Source organism: Cynoglossus semilaevis, chromosome 12 (assembly GCF_000523025.1).
Source record: "Cynoglossus semilaevis isolate Cse_v1.0 chromosome 12, Cse_v1.0, whole genome shotgun sequence".
Classification (NCBI taxonomy): Eukaryota; Metazoa; Chordata; class Actinopteri; order Pleuronectiformes; family Cynoglossidae; genus Cynoglossus; species Cynoglossus semilaevis.
The window spans coordinates 15,905,727-15,924,160 of NC_024318.1; the positions used below are offsets into that span (position 1 = coordinate 15,905,727).

The 18,434-nt window shown below is 41.0% G+C and overlaps 2 protein-coding genes across 7 annotated transcripts in view; both read right to left on the minus strand.

The window, feature by feature from the left end:
- The window catches only part of rasgrp3 (RAS guanyl releasing protein 3 (calcium and DAG-regulated)), a 12,751-nt gene extending 8,522 nt beyond the window's left edge, over nucleotides 1-4,229 (minus strand). The window contains exons 1-3 of one of the 6 annotated variants that reach the window (XR_003051339.1): nucleotides 3,313-4,229; nucleotides 804-1,042; nucleotides 552-681 (exon numbers count right to left, since the gene is read on the minus strand). Coding sequence is in view for 5 of the 6 variants with exons in the window: in XM_025060977.1 (XP_024916745.1) it covers nucleotides 552-598 (47 nt within the window). In the remaining variant the exon portion in view is untranslated. Of the gene's footprint in view, nucleotides 1-551; nucleotides 682-803; nucleotides 1,609-2,875; nucleotides 3,209-3,312 lie in introns of those variants that run through there. The other 5 variants (XM_025060977.1, XM_025060975.1, XM_017037000.2 and 2 more) reach the window with 5 other exon arrangements.
- Nucleotides 4,230-4,999: 770 nt separating this feature from the next.
- The window catches only part of ltbp1 (latent transforming growth factor beta binding protein 1), a 71,418-nt gene continuing 57,983 nt past the window's right edge, over nucleotides 5,000-18,434 (minus strand). The window contains exons 22-34 of the mRNA XM_025060729.1: nucleotides 16,649-16,777; nucleotides 13,612-13,749; nucleotides 12,420-12,581; nucleotides 12,142-12,225; nucleotides 11,885-12,013; nucleotides 10,626-10,766; nucleotides 9,415-9,591; nucleotides 9,068-9,235; nucleotides 8,303-8,452; nucleotides 6,979-8,229; nucleotides 5,675-6,943; nucleotides 5,376-5,496; nucleotides 5,000-5,225 (exon numbers count right to left, since the gene is read on the minus strand). Of these exons, the coding sequence (XP_024916497.1) occupies nucleotides 8,048-8,229; nucleotides 8,303-8,452; nucleotides 9,068-9,235; nucleotides 9,415-9,591; nucleotides 10,626-10,766; nucleotides 11,885-12,013; nucleotides 12,142-12,225; nucleotides 12,420-12,581; nucleotides 13,612-13,749; nucleotides 16,649-16,777 (1,460 nt within the window). The 3' untranslated portion in view covers nucleotides 5,000-5,225; nucleotides 5,376-5,496; nucleotides 5,675-6,943; nucleotides 6,979-8,047. The remainder of the gene's footprint in view (nucleotides 5,226-5,375; nucleotides 5,497-5,674; nucleotides 6,944-6,978; nucleotides 8,230-8,302; nucleotides 8,453-9,067; nucleotides 9,236-9,414; nucleotides 9,592-10,625; nucleotides 10,767-11,884; nucleotides 12,014-12,141; nucleotides 12,226-12,419; nucleotides 12,582-13,611; nucleotides 13,750-16,648; nucleotides 16,778-18,434) is intronic.

Below are 18,434 nucleotides of genomic sequence, written 5' to 3' on the forward strand. Positions count from 1 at the left end.
CCATCCATCCATCCATCTATCCATCCATCTATCCATCCATCCATCCATCCATCCATCCATCTATCCATCCATCTATCCATCCATCCATCCATCTATCCATCTATCCATCCATCTATCCATCCATCCATCCATCTATCCATCTATCCATCCATCTATCCATCCATCCATCCATCCACCCATCTATCCATCCATCCATCCATCTATCCATCTATCCATCCATCTATCCATCCATCCATCCATCTAGCCATCCATCCATCCATCTTTCCATCCATCCATCCATCCATCCATCCATCTATTCTTTGTATATGTACAATGCAATATAGGCACCAGAATCATTTGCTTAATGTGTGCAATATATACACATTAAGCAAATGATTGTGGTGAAACAGACGCTTCCTGTCCAATAATCTGATTATGTGATAAAAAAACAAAACAAAATAACATTGGATCAAAAAAAATTAACATATCTAAGCGACTGATAAAGAAATCATACTTCCTGTATGTCACCGTCTGTTATGCGATGTCTGTAATATGTAAACACATCCACTCACTGATGTATGTGTATATCACTCGCGTTCCCTCTGTGGTACGATGTCATGTCAGGAGCTACAGGTCACGCACTCTCATCACGTTCACGGCTTCACCGACGGACAGCTCGTGTTCATTACAGCACAAGATGAGCTACGAACACACACAAACACACACTGGAGATGAACAAACAGGATAGTAGCCAGTAGATCCCCCCCTCAGAGACTACATTTACTTTATGTCTAACTTTAAATCTCACTCCTCTCTGATCTTACCTGTGCAGCAGCTCTCCAGCCAGCATCCAGTGTAGGGCTCAGTCCGTGGACAGTGTAACTGAAGCTGTGGCCGCCAAAGCTCTGTGGGCGTTTACTGGCCTGGACTCACAGAGAGACTCCCATGGTGGAGCATGTGCTACACCGTCACCTCCTCCAACTCTTTGGGTCAATACAACAGCCTGGAGGTGCAGCCTAGTCCGACCATGTGACACACATACGCCCATACGCAAGTGCTGTCCCTCGATAAAAGAGCAAATGAAGACCAGAATTAGATTTTGCCACAGCGGCTGTCCCCTCTTCAGGGCAGTCAGAAATCAAACTACTGACCTTTGGGTAAATGGATAAACCACTCCACCAGAACAAATAATGGTCTGCAGCCACATTTAAAAACAATGATCTTCTTTTTTTTTTTTTTTTGCACACGTTCTCCACCAACCCGCACATGATCGTTTTGAAAACATTTTTTTTTTTAAATGGTCAAAATACACAGGGCCAATAGTCTTCGTGAAATCAACATATGTTTAAGTTCCATCTCAATAATACAATATATTTACACTGAAAACACCAAATATATATTTTACTCTTGGTATATGGCTACTACTTCACAATAGAAAATAATATAATATATTTAACTATATATATCTGTATATACAGATATCTATATATATATTAGAGGTATTATCTTTTTAACAATATTGTGATACGCAGATATTGTCCAAACTCAATTTTCAATTCCGATATCAACCAAAACCGATACATGCCTGGTAATATTTTTTTTAGTATTTGTACAAACCACTGTACGAGTATGAGATTAATTAAATTAGCTGCAATGCTGCCATCTAGTGACCTTCGCTTTAATATACATTAGTTTATCCCCAAAACTATTTTTAGGGCACACATCGTTTGCCAATAACGAGGTTTTTCCTCCGATGATGAGAACCCAATAACGATTCTTACATTACGTATTACATAATATGCTAATATCGGGCTGAGAATATCAGTCGGCCGATATTATCGGACACCCCCGATATATTGCTATTTGTATCAATAATATATTTCAAATAAATAAAGAGAATGACCAAGCCTACAAACCCATTACTTGTTTTGTACCTTTATCAAATTCAGTTTGCGATACTCAAATCTTTAAGGACATTCCGTCACCTACAGGTCAAAGGACTGGGCTTGTGATCCGAGTATGGCTAGCTGCTTGTTCAGTTAAGTGTAGCCCATCTGTCCTACGGTCTGAAAATTTTTTATTTATTTTACTGCAAATAATCTGTCTTTGTTCGTTTATGCGACAGTAACAGAGAGAACAATTAAATTCTCTTCCACTAGGTGGCCTCAGATGGCTATAAAAACAAACCAGGAGAGCGTTAGAGTTGAAAATATTTGAGTGTCTTTCTTCAATTCCTGCGAGTGTATCGCTGTTATGTTCAACTAAACGGGCACAGGCTTCACAGTAAATAAGTAAATTGTGAGTAAATTGAAATTAGCAGATCGTTATACTTCGCGAAATATACTTTGGTGACATTTGTGGTGGTACTCCGGTTATTAAGTTATTGTGAGAATCATACATCACAGAAATTAATACTTGCCCAAGTACTTTAATACTGCTGTTGAAGTGGTTTAAAGGATTGCCAGTTTGAATCCTGGCCATGGCAGAAGATGCTAGCGCTACCGAGTGTCTGGTGTTAATTACTGGGTCATTTTAAAGAAGGGTTGAATGCTGAGAGCAATTTCCCAGGACGACTGAAATATTTGTGTCAAAAAAAAAAAAAAAAAAATCAACAATAAGTTTTAAAGGTCACAACAGTACGAAAGTTCGCATTGTCATAAGAGCATCATAATTACAGTTTATCAAGAGATCAGTGAGGTCAGTTTCTCATAGCTGCAACACATCAAAAGATGAAAGCCGCACGCAAACATCGAACCCGACAACAGGCGGCCGTGGGATTCGTTTTAGCCAGAATAACTTTGCCGAAGCGAGAATAGCAGGGTGTAAATGAATGAATATAAATGAACCACCAGCAGCGACACAACCACATTTCCCATGTAAATCCATCTGTACTCACAAATTACAGACAACCAGGGTAAAGATGAACAGAGAAGAAGAGGAAAAAATCATCCCAGTCCTGGACACGGTCAAAACCTAAGAGTTTTCACACCAGGCAGTATAAAAGAAAAAAATCTGGCAGCTCCGTTTATATACGGCAAAACTAGGTTACTTTTAATCACACTGCTGCAGTCAAGAACAATGTGTATTTGTAGAGCGCTTTTCCTCCTCGATCACCGACCAATGGGCTTTTAACACACACGTTCTGCAGCCCTGTGAACGTGTGTGTGAAGACCATCTGTTTACACACACACACACACACACACACACTGGCGTACGGCCGTTTCTAATCACCCCACAGTTTCCATCCCCTGCTTTTTATACCCGTTCAAACGACGCGGGACAGAGACGGTGTTGCGTTCGCAAAAAACCCACAGTGGATCCTGCGCAGCTTACCTCATCTGAGACCCCGATGTCCCTTAATGTACAAATCCACCGAGGTCCACCAGGAGCCACAACCGTCCTGCCAACTCTGGCATCGCTGTCCACTGGTCCGTACGGTATCCCAGAGTTTGCCGGTCCTTTTGTCTGATGACCCTGTGTCTCTGCGAAGCCTTTTGTCTCGGGGGGCCTTTTCAGCACTGCTACACATTCAGCCACAACTGATCCCCACACTGTCTGTGTGTGTAGCAGTGTGTTGTTTGTCTAAATGGCCACTAGACTTCCTCCAATTCTTTCCAAACTTAGTTTTCCTGCCTGCGTGGCTCGGTTTCCTTGGACTGAGCTAAATATAGGGAACACACAAGGTAAAGTGGAAAAGAGCAGAGCAGGAAATGAATCACAATCCCAATCCCGTGCACACGTTCGTGTTTGTTTCTGTGTCGTCTTCCCTGCCCGTAATGTGTCCAGTGACATGTACGCAGAGGGCAGAGTTGAAATCACTCGACGAGCATTACCGTCTGTTACCTAACTGTCCCCGTGTGTTCACGTGTGTTCACGGGTGCGACAGAGAAACACATGCGTGTGTGTGTGTGTGTGCTTGTGCATTGTTTTGTTGTCCGTGTGCCTTGTCCCCTGTTTCCATCCAATGACGCTGTGCACATTGTTTTGTCTCTGAACTTCTAAAAATGTCTGCCCAAACAAAAACAGACTGACGCCACATCCTGCAGCGTGCTTTGAACAAAAAAAAAAAAAACGATCTGACCTCCATCACACACCTTCCCAACTCCTGTAGGGTCACTAGAACCTCACTGGCGTTTCTGCATGACGCAAAACAGACCGATGTTTTCAAAAACCGTTGTGCATCATCAGCAAATTATTAAATATGAATATAAACATTAATGATATTTCAGCTTTATATGGCTTTTTTTTCCCTCGTGTCCCTTTAATCAGAGAATGAGGAATTTTACAGTAATAACAATTATGTCAAGATTACCACATTAATCACAGTGAGTCATTCGCAAAGATTATTCTGATGACATTTTCATAGCATTGCATTTTCAAAGTGGGGGCTAAAAGGAAGAGCCTCGGAAAATTGGAGGCAAAGTAAGCGATACATGCAGAAAAATAATCACATTTTTAAAAATTTAAAAAATGTTTTCTATAACCATTTATCCCGAAATGTAAACATAATCTGCCGTCATCTTCACATAAACAAGTTGTATATGGTACCTGAACACACCTCGTGTGACGGCTGCAACCGGTTTGTGTCTGTTATCAAGCTGCTCAGCTTCTCAAGCTAGCATAGAGAAAAATAGCTATAGAGAAAAGTCAGAAACAAAATAAAATCAAAAAAAAAAAAAATGTTAAAAGAGATATTTAAAACTGTCCGACCCCATGTACTCCCTTGGCCTAACTAGCCAATATTACACCGAGTAAGCATTGTATTAGCCAACAGTATGCTGTGTACGATATCGTCTAAGTAAACAAAGTTTACCAGCGCTCGTTCGCTAATGCTTCGCAAATAATTTTTAGAGCCAAAAAAGGAAAAGAATTCAAATGTATTAAAAAAAAAATCTGCGATGTACTGATGTAGCGAAAGGAGAACCGCTACACAGAGAGGAGACACTGTATTATGTTATTTAGTCATTCAATATGAAATGCACTGTTACTGTTGTTGATCTTATTACATTACGCAAGGGTCTTTTTTTTTTTGTCCCTACCTATCACGACAGAGACTTTGTTTATTAACATCTAAACTCTAAGCAGGTCAAGTCTGAGAATAGACAGCTGAACGTGTGTTTGAGCATCTGCACATGGAACTCAGATTTGTTGAAGTCACCACATACCCAGCAGAAATGAAGAAGACAAACCAGATTTTTGTGCTGTTCTGCACGTGTCCACTCGGTCCACTCTGTTTTGTCACGGAGCTGTGGAAGAGAACAGAGAGAAGCTGGGCATGGTTGTCACAATCGCTCAACATCGGCCTTTGAGTAAAAACATAAAAAGTCACAATCCATACAAACCGAAAAAAAAAAAAAAAACTTGGAAAGTTAAGCGTAAATAAAGACGTATTTGACCTTTATGTGGCAGTTGCCCTGGAGCGTGAGACGCTTTTCATCTTCCAGCCAGCACTGATCTGAAGTCTGACGTCCATAAATTGGACATGAACTTCTATGGACAATGGGAAACCCCTGTCCGCTGTGGGGGGAAACATGTGATATGAGTGAGAGCCTCGTCGCGCAGTGGCTGTAGAGGAGTCATTGTTGGACGGACAGTTGGAGAAACATGTGATATGAGTCGCAGAGTGGCTGTACAGGAGTCATTGTTGGACGGACAGTTGGACATTTATGAAAGGTTCAATAAAGATGGGTCTTACCGTTGTATCCAGAGAACAAACTTCAAACTCCTACAGGGTTGAAACATGTATGTACGTACATAGGGACAGGACAACCAGCATAAATATCACAACTTGTTTAATACCAAGGAGTTGGATGTACATTGTTTATGAATTCTTAGAAAAAAAAAAAAGAAAAAAAAAGCTATTTATCCATGTACTAATTCCAAACACATCAGCTGTGTTCTCTGCTCTTCTGTTTAAATGTACACAATGTTTCCTCTCTCTCTCTCTCTCTCTCCCATCGCTGTCCCATAGCAGCTTTGCCACCCGGCAAGACTTAGCAGTGAACGTATTTAAGAGAAGTGAAAAAAAAAAAACCGTCTCGGCTGTCCTAAAGAATGTAGACACAGAGGGGAGAAGGAGCGTCGCTCCGCAGACACCGTCGGACTCTGGCAACATAGCGTTATGAAGTAACAGGCTTTTCCGTTTTTGACAGACAGAGGGATGGCGAGAGGAGGAAGAGGAGGAGCGGACAGCTGACCTCTCTTCACAGAATTAAATATCCACAATCACTCCGATAGGGTACAAATAAATCTGGATTCCCCGCAGCACAAATGTCCATAGGGTTTGTCAATTTGCTAAATGAGTTAAAACGGCCTTACGTGACATGTAAATCTCCATTTTATAAAATAAAATAAGAAACAAATGTAGAAAAGCAACGGACAAAAACAAAGAAAAAAAAACATACATTTTATACAATTCTGTGTTTTATCACCAACATATGGTATGCACCAAATAGTAGATAAGGCTGAATCATCACCTCAAGTAAATTACTGTTTCTTTTTTTATTTTGTATTTATTTTATACAGTGCAGAGTATACGGGCTTTGATTAGGTATGAGTGTGTGTCTGTGTGTGTGTGTGTGTGTGAGTGTGTTGTATTTCTATACTTATAAGGAACTAATCGTTGACGTGATCTGCCAAAACAAATTTCCGATTTTTCGACGTGTGCTTGAAGAGGTTACCTACTCGTAAATATCTAATGCTAACGACGACATCGCCGACCGAGACGCCAACTACGCACAGGCTCGGTGACGTCACCGCTGCCATCGGGGTCACGGAGGTTCCGCATGTTGCATAATTAGCACTACGATAAACTGAGTTTAGCTCAGAAGACGGGCTCACCGTTTTGAACGTTTCTGTGTCTTAATGTTCGGCTGCCATGGCTAACAGTGAACTGAAGTGTGTGTTGTTGTGTAAATATCTCTTTAAAAAACATTACAACTTTAAGAGTGCTGACAAATTCAACCTAAACATTACTTTAAGAGTGCTGACAAATTCAACCTTGTTACCTGAGCCATGAACTTCGTTTTTAGTGGTAAGGCATAGATAGTAAACGGCTATATTAGCATTGTGCTAGCTATTGAGACAGCATAACAGATTGATTTAAAGCTCTTATCGAGCCATGTGTCCGCTGTGCTGGTTTTGTTAGAAATAACAGTGCCTACTTTGGTTCGACTTGCTTTGGATTTTAAGAAATTACTCATAATATTTTTTTTACAGTTAAGGCTAAGTTTCAGAAATGACATCCCGTTAAATGATAAAGACTTTGTCTAATTGCTAAATAAATGCAGAACATGGAACTTTCCAACCGTTACGACTGTAGTTAGCATGCTAATGGTATTAGCAACTGAAAACTTAGTGAGTTTTCAGGTCTTCTGCAGCTTTAAAGTTGTATTTTAAAATGAGAAATTGAACCCTTGATCTGCATCGTTCTTTTGGTTTAATAGTAAATAATGAGCTAAACATTTGCTAATCTTTTTAGCCACCAAAATACAGGGATGACATTTTGCTCTTCCTACCTTCTTCGTCCCAGTTGTTCAGGCTCATTGACTCATTGGGAAATGGCTACCACTCTATCTCTACTGTCAACCACTGCGTTTGACTGTCCTTCACAGTGTAGAGTACATCAGGAAGACAGGAATAATAACCCGAGGACTGGATGGATTTGGATCAGGACGTCTGAGATTCCTGTTTAAATAAGATCACAAATGTAACAACGACTCAACAAGTGATTCACTTTACAGTATGGAACATGGCTCGACTTAAGGATTTGTGTCAATAAAAGTGCGACGTTTATGCTGTAAAACCGATTGGTGTAATATCATATTCATAATTAAAGGTACATTACGTAATTTTGTCACCTGTAAATTTGGGTTGTTTTTTTTTTTCAGAGATCTCTGTTGAACATTGTTGCTGGATGCTAACAAACCGCCAAGCTTAACTCTCGGGTCGGCTTTCAAATGGCACAAGAAGCGGCTGAAGTCAACAGACATCCTCACAAGTATAGCAATACGAGACCTGCGCGTGTGGTTGTGTGCCTGTTGATGTGACCTATCCGCCGTCACTGTGTTCACTGTCTACGTGTTGATGTGTGCGATGTGTGTCGTGATGCTGCCTCCACGCAGTAGTTGGGCTTGTCGGAGACCATGAAGCCCGGCAGACACACGCACTGGTAGGAGCCTATCGTGTTGATGCACTTTGCGTTTTTACAAAGCGACATTCGACTGTTCAGTTCTGAGCACTCGTTCACATCTGTGGGCAGAGGGATTGGGATTACACAATCAGCGTGGCAGGGATTTATTTACGTGTTCTTCTGCTCCCTCACCAATGCAGGCCATGCGGGACAGGTCCAAGGTGTAGCCGTCGAAGCAGTCGCAGGTGTAGCCCTCCTGCACCCGAACGCATCGACCGTTCTCACATCCGTTCAATATCCCACACTCCTCGGCTCGCAAACCCTCGAAGGGTTTGTACTGATCTGTGGCAAAGAGATGCAACAAACCTCAATGCCTAATAGAGAACCCAAGGAGAACAGATGAGACTATATTCCCCTGGTGGCCTGAGGAGGTACTGCTGGTGTTTGTACTAAAATTAATTAAAAAATGAGGAACTTCCAATGGAATATGGCACGCTTGACATAAGAGTACCACTGCTGTAAATGCTTGAACAAGGCTCCAGCCACTAGGTGGCAGCAACTCAAATACAGATATGAAGAAAATATTATATATCTTGCTATTTAATTTAAACACAATAATAATAATAATAATAATTCAACAGTACATCTAACTCACTCAGAGTCCAGGTCCAGTCTTACCTAGTTTAACACATTACACAAGATGGCAGCAAAGTACTGTAAGACAAGAACTGTTTCAACTCAAAGACAATCACGCCTGCCGTCAAATTATTCCTTTTTTCAATTGTTGTTTCAAGAAATCTGTTAAACTGGAACGCACAGGAAAAAAAAAAAAAAAAACAACTCTAAATTGGGTTCAGTTAACTCCCATATTTTCCTGAGATAGAACATTCACCAATGTTCTCGAAGAAAAAGGCCGACACTTCTCTTTATACAAAAACAACAGGAGGAAATACTTACGCTCCTGGCTGTCGTAGAAGGGCAGCGCCTCTTGCTGCTCCGATGATGGATGATAGTCTGGGCTGAAGTCATATTCATGAACAGGACCAGCGGTGAGGGCATCACGGCCATAGGGACGATACCCACCACCACCACCCATGGGTAGATTACACATTCTTGCATAATCGTCTGTTGACGAGCCATGGGACAAACACAGTTACTTCCTATATGTACAATTAAATGTTTCTTTCAACAGTAACAACAGTTTTTTTCCTTGCTTGGATAAATCGACATTGGGATTTTTTGTGTATTTTTTTTTTGTGTGTGCACCTAGTACCTGTGTGTTTGTGTGTGTGTGCACCTAGTACCTGTGTGTTTCGATGGACAAAGTGCACAGTCCATGCCCCAGGCCTCTCCATACAAACAACAGCACTCCGTGTACGTACTCTTCCTGTTCTGACCCAACGGCTCCGTGCATGTCAGTGTATCTGTTACTCTTTGCCAGCAGATCCCTTGGTAGTCGATTTGCTCGCCCTCGTGTTGTTCTGTCGACACACACAAGAGAAGTTGACTACAGCTGAAGAATCGGACACAACAAATCGGTTTGTTGGATTTAATATGAATAAAATGATTTTATTTTTAGTGTGTATTTTTTTCACACTGTATATGTGATAATTCTACAGTATTTTCCGGACTACAAGCCGCTACTTTTTTTCCCCCGCGCTTTGAACCATGCGACTTATACAAAGATGCAGCTTTTCTAAGGATTTTTCTTCAGCCACCAGGGGGCGTTCTGGCAGGAAGTGCAAAGAAGAACATGCTAGTTTGGATATTGAGACACAGAAAGGACTAAAATCTCTAAAAATGAAAATCCTAGTAAAGCGACATTATTTTTGCCAAAGAGACATGTCATGTTGTGTTAACACTAAGTCCGATATCAACTATGCCGATATCGTCCAAGCACTTCATAACCGATTCCGATAATAACCGATACCGATATAGCGTTGCAGTGGTGGCCTGGTGGTTAAAGAAGTTAAGTTCCGCCTCACTAAGGTTCACTAAGGTGATGGGTTAAAACAGTGTTTGTCAATTATTTTTTGACCCCCCCTAGGGGACAAAATTAAAATACTATTGAGCGCCTGGTAGTATTTGTTTATTTATCTGTACAAACTATTGTAAGAGTTGCTGGCACTAGCAATCCTCTGATTATCAATATCGATTAGTAAAATAAGCTACAATGCTGCCATCTAGTGACTAGAGGCTTGTAAATTCGCTCATAATCTGTCGCCGGGGCATTGAAGTATTTTTAAAGCACACATAATTTGGTGAAACCCAGGTATTGCGTTATCGGGTTTTCATTATCGGAGGTAAAAAAACGGAACAATTCTTACAGACACAAAATTACAAAATAGGCTAATATCGGGGCCAATGATATTGATCGGCCGATATGATCGGATCCTTTGTAATTCCCTGGCATTCAGGTGCGTATTTTACAAAACGATCGAAACCTTTCTGTAAACTGCGAAGGTGATTTTTAATTGAGCCGACGCAGACAGACTTTGACGTGAGCTTCTCTCACCAGCCGCGTCCGACAGGAAGACACAGTGGTTTCCACTGGGATCCAGCACCATGGGGTGTGTGCAGAAACACATGTACGAGCCGTCAGTGTTCAAGCACTGTCCGCCCACACAGACGGACTCGTCCAAGCACTCGTCGATGTCTGAGGAGAAGAAAAAAAAACACAAAGAGGCATTTCAATAAAAGCGCATTAGCACCTCCAAAGGTAATAGGACGTACTGCATGTAGCTTTTATAAAATAATTTTAGTTTAGTAGTGTAATTTCTGGTCATTTATGGTACACATGCATACACATTTTTGGGGTATATACTTGGATTTTGATTTTTTTTTTTTTTTTTTACTGTTTGTTTTTTGCGTTTTTGCTTAAGTAATAAGACTTTTTTTTTGGTCCATTTTTGCTATCTTTAGATACGAAAGAATTGTTCATCTGGCTACACATCCTACGGCATAAATGTGCTTTTTAAAACATTTTTGCGGTTCCATGGTGTAGCTGTTATCATGCCTGCATAGACATCTGCCTTACACGCGGAAGGTCCTGGGTTCGAGTCCCAGACTTGGCGCCTCCGAGGGCCAGCTTTTTGCAACTGAAATCTGTTGTTAACACGATTCCCCCAGTGAGGGGTTAACAAAGTTCAAATTATTATATTAATTATTAAAATGTCATAATACAGTAGTTTTGATATCTTTAAATGTTACAGCTTTCAGCATTTTAGCTTTTGTTTTTTTTGGCCAATTTTGTGCCATCTTAAATATACCTTTAACATTGTTCGCAGGAATTATTCAACAATTCAACTCTTTTTTTAGTTCAATCAAATATGTGCAAAATGAGAGGTATAGGCCAGGTCATCTAACATTTAAAGTCTGATTGACAAACACAGGGCTGTCACTTTAAGTTCATTTGTAAAATGATCAGTTATTAAACCTGGTGTGACAAAGATATTGTTTATTAGTCATTGGAAATAGTAAAGGTTGTATTGATGGTTAATTTGTTTTCTTAAGTTGGTTTAGGACATCATTTAGAAAAATATTACCAAATTGTAGGTGTGGTATTTACCACGAACATTTTGTTGCTGAGTCATTTTCCCTTTGTTTAACACACGTGATCAGACAACGCGCCTCACCCCCAACATCACGTGATGTCTTTGTACGCGCTGTGTATTGACATGACTCGCTTTATCTTTGTCCACCTCCCCATGTAACATTTTCTTATTCTCGCACTATCGATCGGGCACACACACGCACGCTGTGCATCCGTCTGACCTGTGCACTCCAGTCTGACGGGGTCGTAGTCCTGGCCCGTCTTGCAGTAGCACTCATAACTGCCCACGGTGTCCAGACAGAAGCCCCCTTTACACACCTCCACGCCGAACAGTGTGCACTCGTCCGCATCTGAAAACAGGAGGAGAGAAAAAGGGACTAGACTCATCTGGACTAGAGAGAAGGACGGCGGTCCAATCAGCTGCGAGCCCTACGAGAGGGAAACCAAGATAGGACCCAGCACATCTACCCAGTCTCACCTTTGTAACTGTGTGTCTGTCCATAGGAAAGATCCACACTAGGAATAAATCCTCGTCCAGATGGACACATCTGGTCAAACTGGTCTGAAAGGGGACAGGGGAGACAAATGGAAGTTGAGTTGGCAATGTCATCAATGACATATGAAAGAGTGAGAAGACATTCGTTCACTGGCAGCCAATGGGGTGACACCTTCAAACCCCTGTGGACTAAAACTAATGATTGGTTTTTTTTGTTTTTTGTTTTTTTTTTAATCGCGCTTCTCTCCTCCATAACTCACCTGTTCCATTGACGGGGCAGGGATGTACCTCACAGTTGTCGCCCCAGCCGGCTCCCAGGGTGCAGCAGCACTCCTGCAGGGTGACGTGGCTGGTCAACACGCTCTCACACAGGTTCTCGTCATTTAAGTGGAAATAGCACTCCTTGCGCTCCACAGAGGACACTACACCAAGAAACGCAGCGCAGCACGAAGACGCATTTGTTGAAGAAAAAAAAAAGAAACAGATAGCGAAACGTGTTAAAATAGCGCCACACACTGGCAGTAAAGCTATTTAAACGATTTTGCCCAGTCTGGCCGAGACTTTAATTTTTATTTTAATTTAAATTTAAATTTATTATTATATTTATTATTCAAATAATATTACACATTATATTAATTAATATAATTAATATAATTATATTATATTAAATAATATAATAATAATATCCAAATAATATTTATTATTATAATAATATTTAAAAAATATTATTATATTATAATAATATAATAATAATAAATAATATTTATTATTTGGATTATTTATTTTAATTTTAATTTCAAACTAGTAAATCAACAAAAAAAAACCAAAAAAAATCAACAAAAAGGGTGGGTTCTAACATTCTTCTATAGCGCCCCCTGTTGCCCCCTTTCATTTCAATATATCTCCAAATTTTGTTCAAAACCACAAATTGAACAGTGGAAATCCGACCAAAGTGCCATTCTTATAAAACAGAACAAAAATATCAAATCTGTTTTTTCTGAGTGTAAGCCCGCACCAAAAAAGTTACCAAAATCTTTATAACGCTAAAGGGGGCTAAGGCCATTCTTAGGGGTGCTCAGGTGAGGGCGGGGGCCACGCAAAGTCCATACAGAAGGAGCATCATTTAGAGTGAGACATTTTTACCGAAAGACAAACGAGCAAGTCCCCCCCCCCCGAGTCAGGTCAATCATTTTGATAACAACACCACTTCCTTCTGTAATAACTTCACGCCGTCTAAAGCCGTTGTCCTGTCTGGAAGTGATTAGGGAGCCACATAATCACTTTCTAAGTGAAGCATTATGTAATGGTTAAAGGAAACCCTTTAAATGCTCCGTGTTCTTCTTCAGAACTTGGCCCGTTCGAGTCGAGGAAATGAGGTCATGAAAACACGGGTCTACGGCGATATCCGCGGGGGCCTCCGTCTGTTCTGTTCTAAACGCGGAGGTGGCTCACCTGTGGGAACAGGCTCACACTTGGCACTCATGGTGTTATACTCCTGGCCGCTTGGACACATGCAGAGGAAGGAGCCGTCCATGTTCACACACTGGGCCTCTCCACACACACTGCTCAGCAGGTCACACTCATTCACATCTGTGGAAAGAAGTCGACGCCTGTTAGTCAGGATAAAGGCAGCTTCGGATTTTCTTAGGGAAACATTATTGACATAAGTGTTTCCACACAGAGGAGTGTGAGTGAGTTGGAGATACATCATTAGGTTCATTTTTTAAATTTTTTTCTAATACATACATATGCGCCAGGGATGTAATGATATGGAAATGGTGCAGTTTTTACTGCAAAAAGAAGAGTAAAAAAAAAAAAGGAAAATATTATATACGTATATAAAGTGTCAAAAAAGTACGAAATGGACCTTTAGAGAACATGTCTTTAAGTTGAGTAGCACAGCTTCCTGATTGGAACCTGCCTATTATTTCTTTTTACTCTCAACAAGCTACAGTAATTTGAGTTTGTGTAAGTGTTAGCATGTAGCGCACGAGTGTCAAACTCAGGCTCGGGGGCTAAATCTGGCCCGCGGTGTAATTATATTTGGGCCGCGAGATCATTTTAAATGTGTACCAGAGTTGGCCCGCGAGTATATACAGTAGCTACTATATACTGGCAGGATTTGTAGTATTAGCGGTACATAATAAGAAACAAATATCACTGATGTGTGTTTTATTTCAGATTTAATTTCTCATGTGTTTATAATATTAAACTTTAGTTGTTCCAGATTCAGTGTTTACGATGAAAAAAAGAAAAAAAAATTTTCAATAAATATTACATTTTTAATTTAAGGATAACACTTTTTCTTCGGTCGGTGTTTGAGTGTGGGTGGATTTGACTGATATAAAAGGGAAGGAGAAAAAAAACGTATGTATGTATTGATAGAGTTTTGAGTGGATCTTTTTGAGTTTCCCTGTGAAGCGCGTGTGCACCGAGACATGTTGAGCGTAGTCGGCACTGATGGCGTGGTGCTGGCGAACCGGCCAGGGGTGACGACACAGTGTCAGAAGCAGAAAAACAAAAAAGAACGATTGGGACACACATTGGGTTAGCGGTACACCGCCGGTGGGCCGCGTATGTGTGTGTTTAAGTGAGTCCTGTGTCTGCGCTAGCCGCAGTGTAGTGATGGTTTGGCAAAAAAAAAAAAAAAAAAAAAAGTTGTGGAGGCGGCCGGCCCGGGGCGCGGCGGGGCGCGGGGGGGGCCCCGCTGTCTGTAGAGACAGTGGTAGTTGCGGTAGCTTTGGTGGGATTGGCCACTGGGTGTGCATGTGTGTGTTTTTAGGGAGCGGGGATCACATCGGCCCGAGGGTAGCAGGAGAAGTGATCAGACAGTCCATCCCCAAACCAGTGGGAAAACCCACAGAATTTCAATGCAGTTCTGTGTATTTCGGACCGACATGTCGTGTCCCCGATGCTCAGCAATATTTGTTTTAAAGATTACGCGAGAAAGAGAGGCAACTGGGGCCAAACGTAACAGGAGCAAATAACAGCAGCAGCTCCTAAAGAGTAAAACAGCCTCGAAACGTAGCATATATCCTTACAGTGACGCGGACGGGAATGGAAGAAATCTGTAATTCTTTAAATATTCAGGTAATGAATGGGTTTTGTGCGAATGAAATTAAACAAGGCGACAATAAATAATAAATACCTAATGAATACCCACATTTAAGAATGACAATCACGGCCATTCTGTAAGTTTAACAAAGTACAAGTACACACTCACACGCTCAGATTTCTGAAAGTTCAGGCGCCGACATGTTTTCAAAGCCGTAAATATTGCATCACGCTGCGGCGCTTTATCAGAAAATCACTCTCGCCAACAGCTCATAAAACAGAAGTGGTTTTAAAACGTCGCCGTCTTTGAGCGTGTTTTAAACGTGCGCCTAGGTATCACGGAGCTGCTGCGGCCCGTAATGTTCTTAAATTACATCCCAAGGAAGGAACTACAAGACCACATCCTCCAAATGAGTCAAAGGACATCTGTGTTGAGAACAGTAATAAATGTGAGCATCTGGGATGCCACAACTTTCCAGAGCCTTGTCTGAGGGGAAACCTCCCCTGGTTTTTTAAAAAAGAGTGGAAATGAAAAAAAAAAATTCCGGAGTCTGACAGATTTCTGGTCCTGCTGGTGAAAGTGTAGCTCGTCCTGTTGTTATTTTTAGGATTTCCCCTCTAGTCAGTGAGGAGCAATCACTCCTCAAAGGATGTTAGCATTAGCAAAATAATAAATAAATGATCATTATTTGGTACCTCACCTTGATGGACAGACACTCAAATAAAGTTAAATAAAAATCATATTTTGTTTAACATTATTATTTGGTGTGTATTTCGGAATCCAGACACAGCTAAATTGGATGGTCCCTCAGCCCGATACGGCCCACGGGCCACCAGTTTATTATCCCCGCTGTACACAGTCTTGCCTATATTCTGGTGCGGTGCAGTTACTGCCTTTACAACTAAACCTAACCATCAAACTGCGGTTTTATTACAGTTAGTTACGATTAGTCACTCCGGTCACGATACGATATGATTCACGATTTTTTTTTTTTTTTTTTTCAAAATGAGCATCGGACAAATTATGACCAAATACAATGATCCTTTATTTGTTAGAACTATTCAAAATACCATTACCAACTAAAATGGTCGTGTGTAGCTCATAAACTCAAATCATATGTGTCAAACTCAAGGCCCGCGGGCCAAATGTGGTCCGTCAAATCATTTTGTGTGGCCCGCTAGAGCTTAATAAGTGTCTATTTTTTTTATTTCTCAGAAAAATGAACAATATTTGTTACTTGAATAAATGATAATCAATTGCAAAAACATGTATTAATACGTATTTATTTGTAGTCTAACGGTTACAACCGGCCATCCTAGAGAAATTATATTGCTGATGTGGCCTTTTGGTGAAAATTAATTTGACCCTCCTGACCTAAATCCTTAAATAACATAATAAAAAAAAAAGTTTAAAAAAAAAAAAATCAAAACTTACCCACACATCCTTGTCCATCCAGGGTTTCCTGGTATCCCTGGTCACAGAGACACACAAAGGATCCCAGTCTGTTCTCGCAGAAGCCGTGTGAGCCGCACAGCGTCTCATTGAGACCGCACTCATCGACATCTGTGGAGCAAACCAGGACGCCAAGCATCAAGCATCAATCGCCAGCGAGTTGATCCATATTCATAGTTTACAGCATTGTTTCCCAAACACTGGGTCGCGACCCTCAGGTGTTTCCTAGGAGTTTTACGAATAACGTCTATTGACTTGGGTCGCGAAGGTTTGTGACTTTTAAAATATGGGTCCCCAGAAAAAAAAGCTTGGAAACACAGTATATCATAACATTAAGACAAGGTTTATAACATGTGGATGAAACAACCTGAAACTCGTCAACGGCAAATTACTAATTGTCCTCTTATTATGTAAAATTTGTGCTTAGGGAGGAACTGCAGTTCTGTATGAGACAGTCAGGAGTGGCAGAAAAGTATGTGAGGGTAATGCAGGACGTGTATAAGGCTAGCAGGTTGTTAAGTGTGCCGTCAGAATGACTAAGAGGTTAAGGTAGTGGTGGAGTTGCATCAGGAATCAGCTCTGAGCCCCCCTTTGGTTTGCAGTGGTGATGAACAGGTTGACAGGTGAGGTCAGGGTGGGGGTCCATGGACCATGATGTTTGCTGATGACATTGTCATCTGTGGTGAGAGTCGGGAGCAGGTGGAGGAAGAACCGGAGAGGTGGAGGTTTGATATGGACAGAAGAGGAGTGAAGGTCAGAACTGTATGAACAGTGAGGGGAGTGGAGAGAATAAAGATGTGAGATGGAGGTAGTAAAAGGTGGGTGAATTCATGGGCTTAGGACAAACCATCAGGGGCAGGGGTGCCAAACATACGGCCCGTGGGCCAAAAGTGGCCCGCTAGGTGGTTTCAATCTGGCCCGTTTGATATATTTTGAAAGTGAGAAAATGGAAGTGGAAAACACTTCAAGTTAGTGATATATATTTTCCAAATATATTTCATTAAATATGAATATTTTCGAATTTACTCTTATACTCATTTGCAGAGGGACAGTTTAGGTGCAGTCGTTTGGAGATTAGAAGTTAGAGAGGCCAACTTTGGACATGAGGATGAGGAGAGATATTTTGCGGTTGGAGATGGAGTTGTACAACATAATAACATTTTAAAAATATGCCAATAAAGTCATATTTATTTGTTATTATTATTACTGATGATGTTGAACTTGATGTTGAGGAGCAACGATTTAGGCAACATATTTGATAGTTTCCACTCACTGAGACCTAGAACGTTCAACCTAATTGATCCAACAGTGTTTTGCAGTCAACACAAACCTTTCCAAAATGATCTGAAATATACTTCATTTCACCTTTACCTATTGCTGAAATTCAAACCTTACTACTTGTTGTTGTTTTTTTATATTGTATCCTGCTAAATTATTTGTTGGAACAACGTGTCCAAACGGCCAACCTTTCCTCAGTCTTTACCTCCGTAAACATACCCTGATATATACCACCATTGATAAACAGAAACACACACACACACACCTGCACACGGTAAGACCCCTGAATAAATCATGAAGCACAGAGCATCAAATATCCTTCCTTGTCTAGACATTCTGCTCAAAGACTTCCATCTGTTTCTTCCCCCCCCCCTGTGTTTTTCTGCCGTGGCAGGAGAGGGCATTGAAACAGCTCGAGTTATAGAAAACAGAGTTACAAATGCAGACTCAGAATCAGAGGAGATTTTTTTTTTCTTCACCTTTCGGTCTT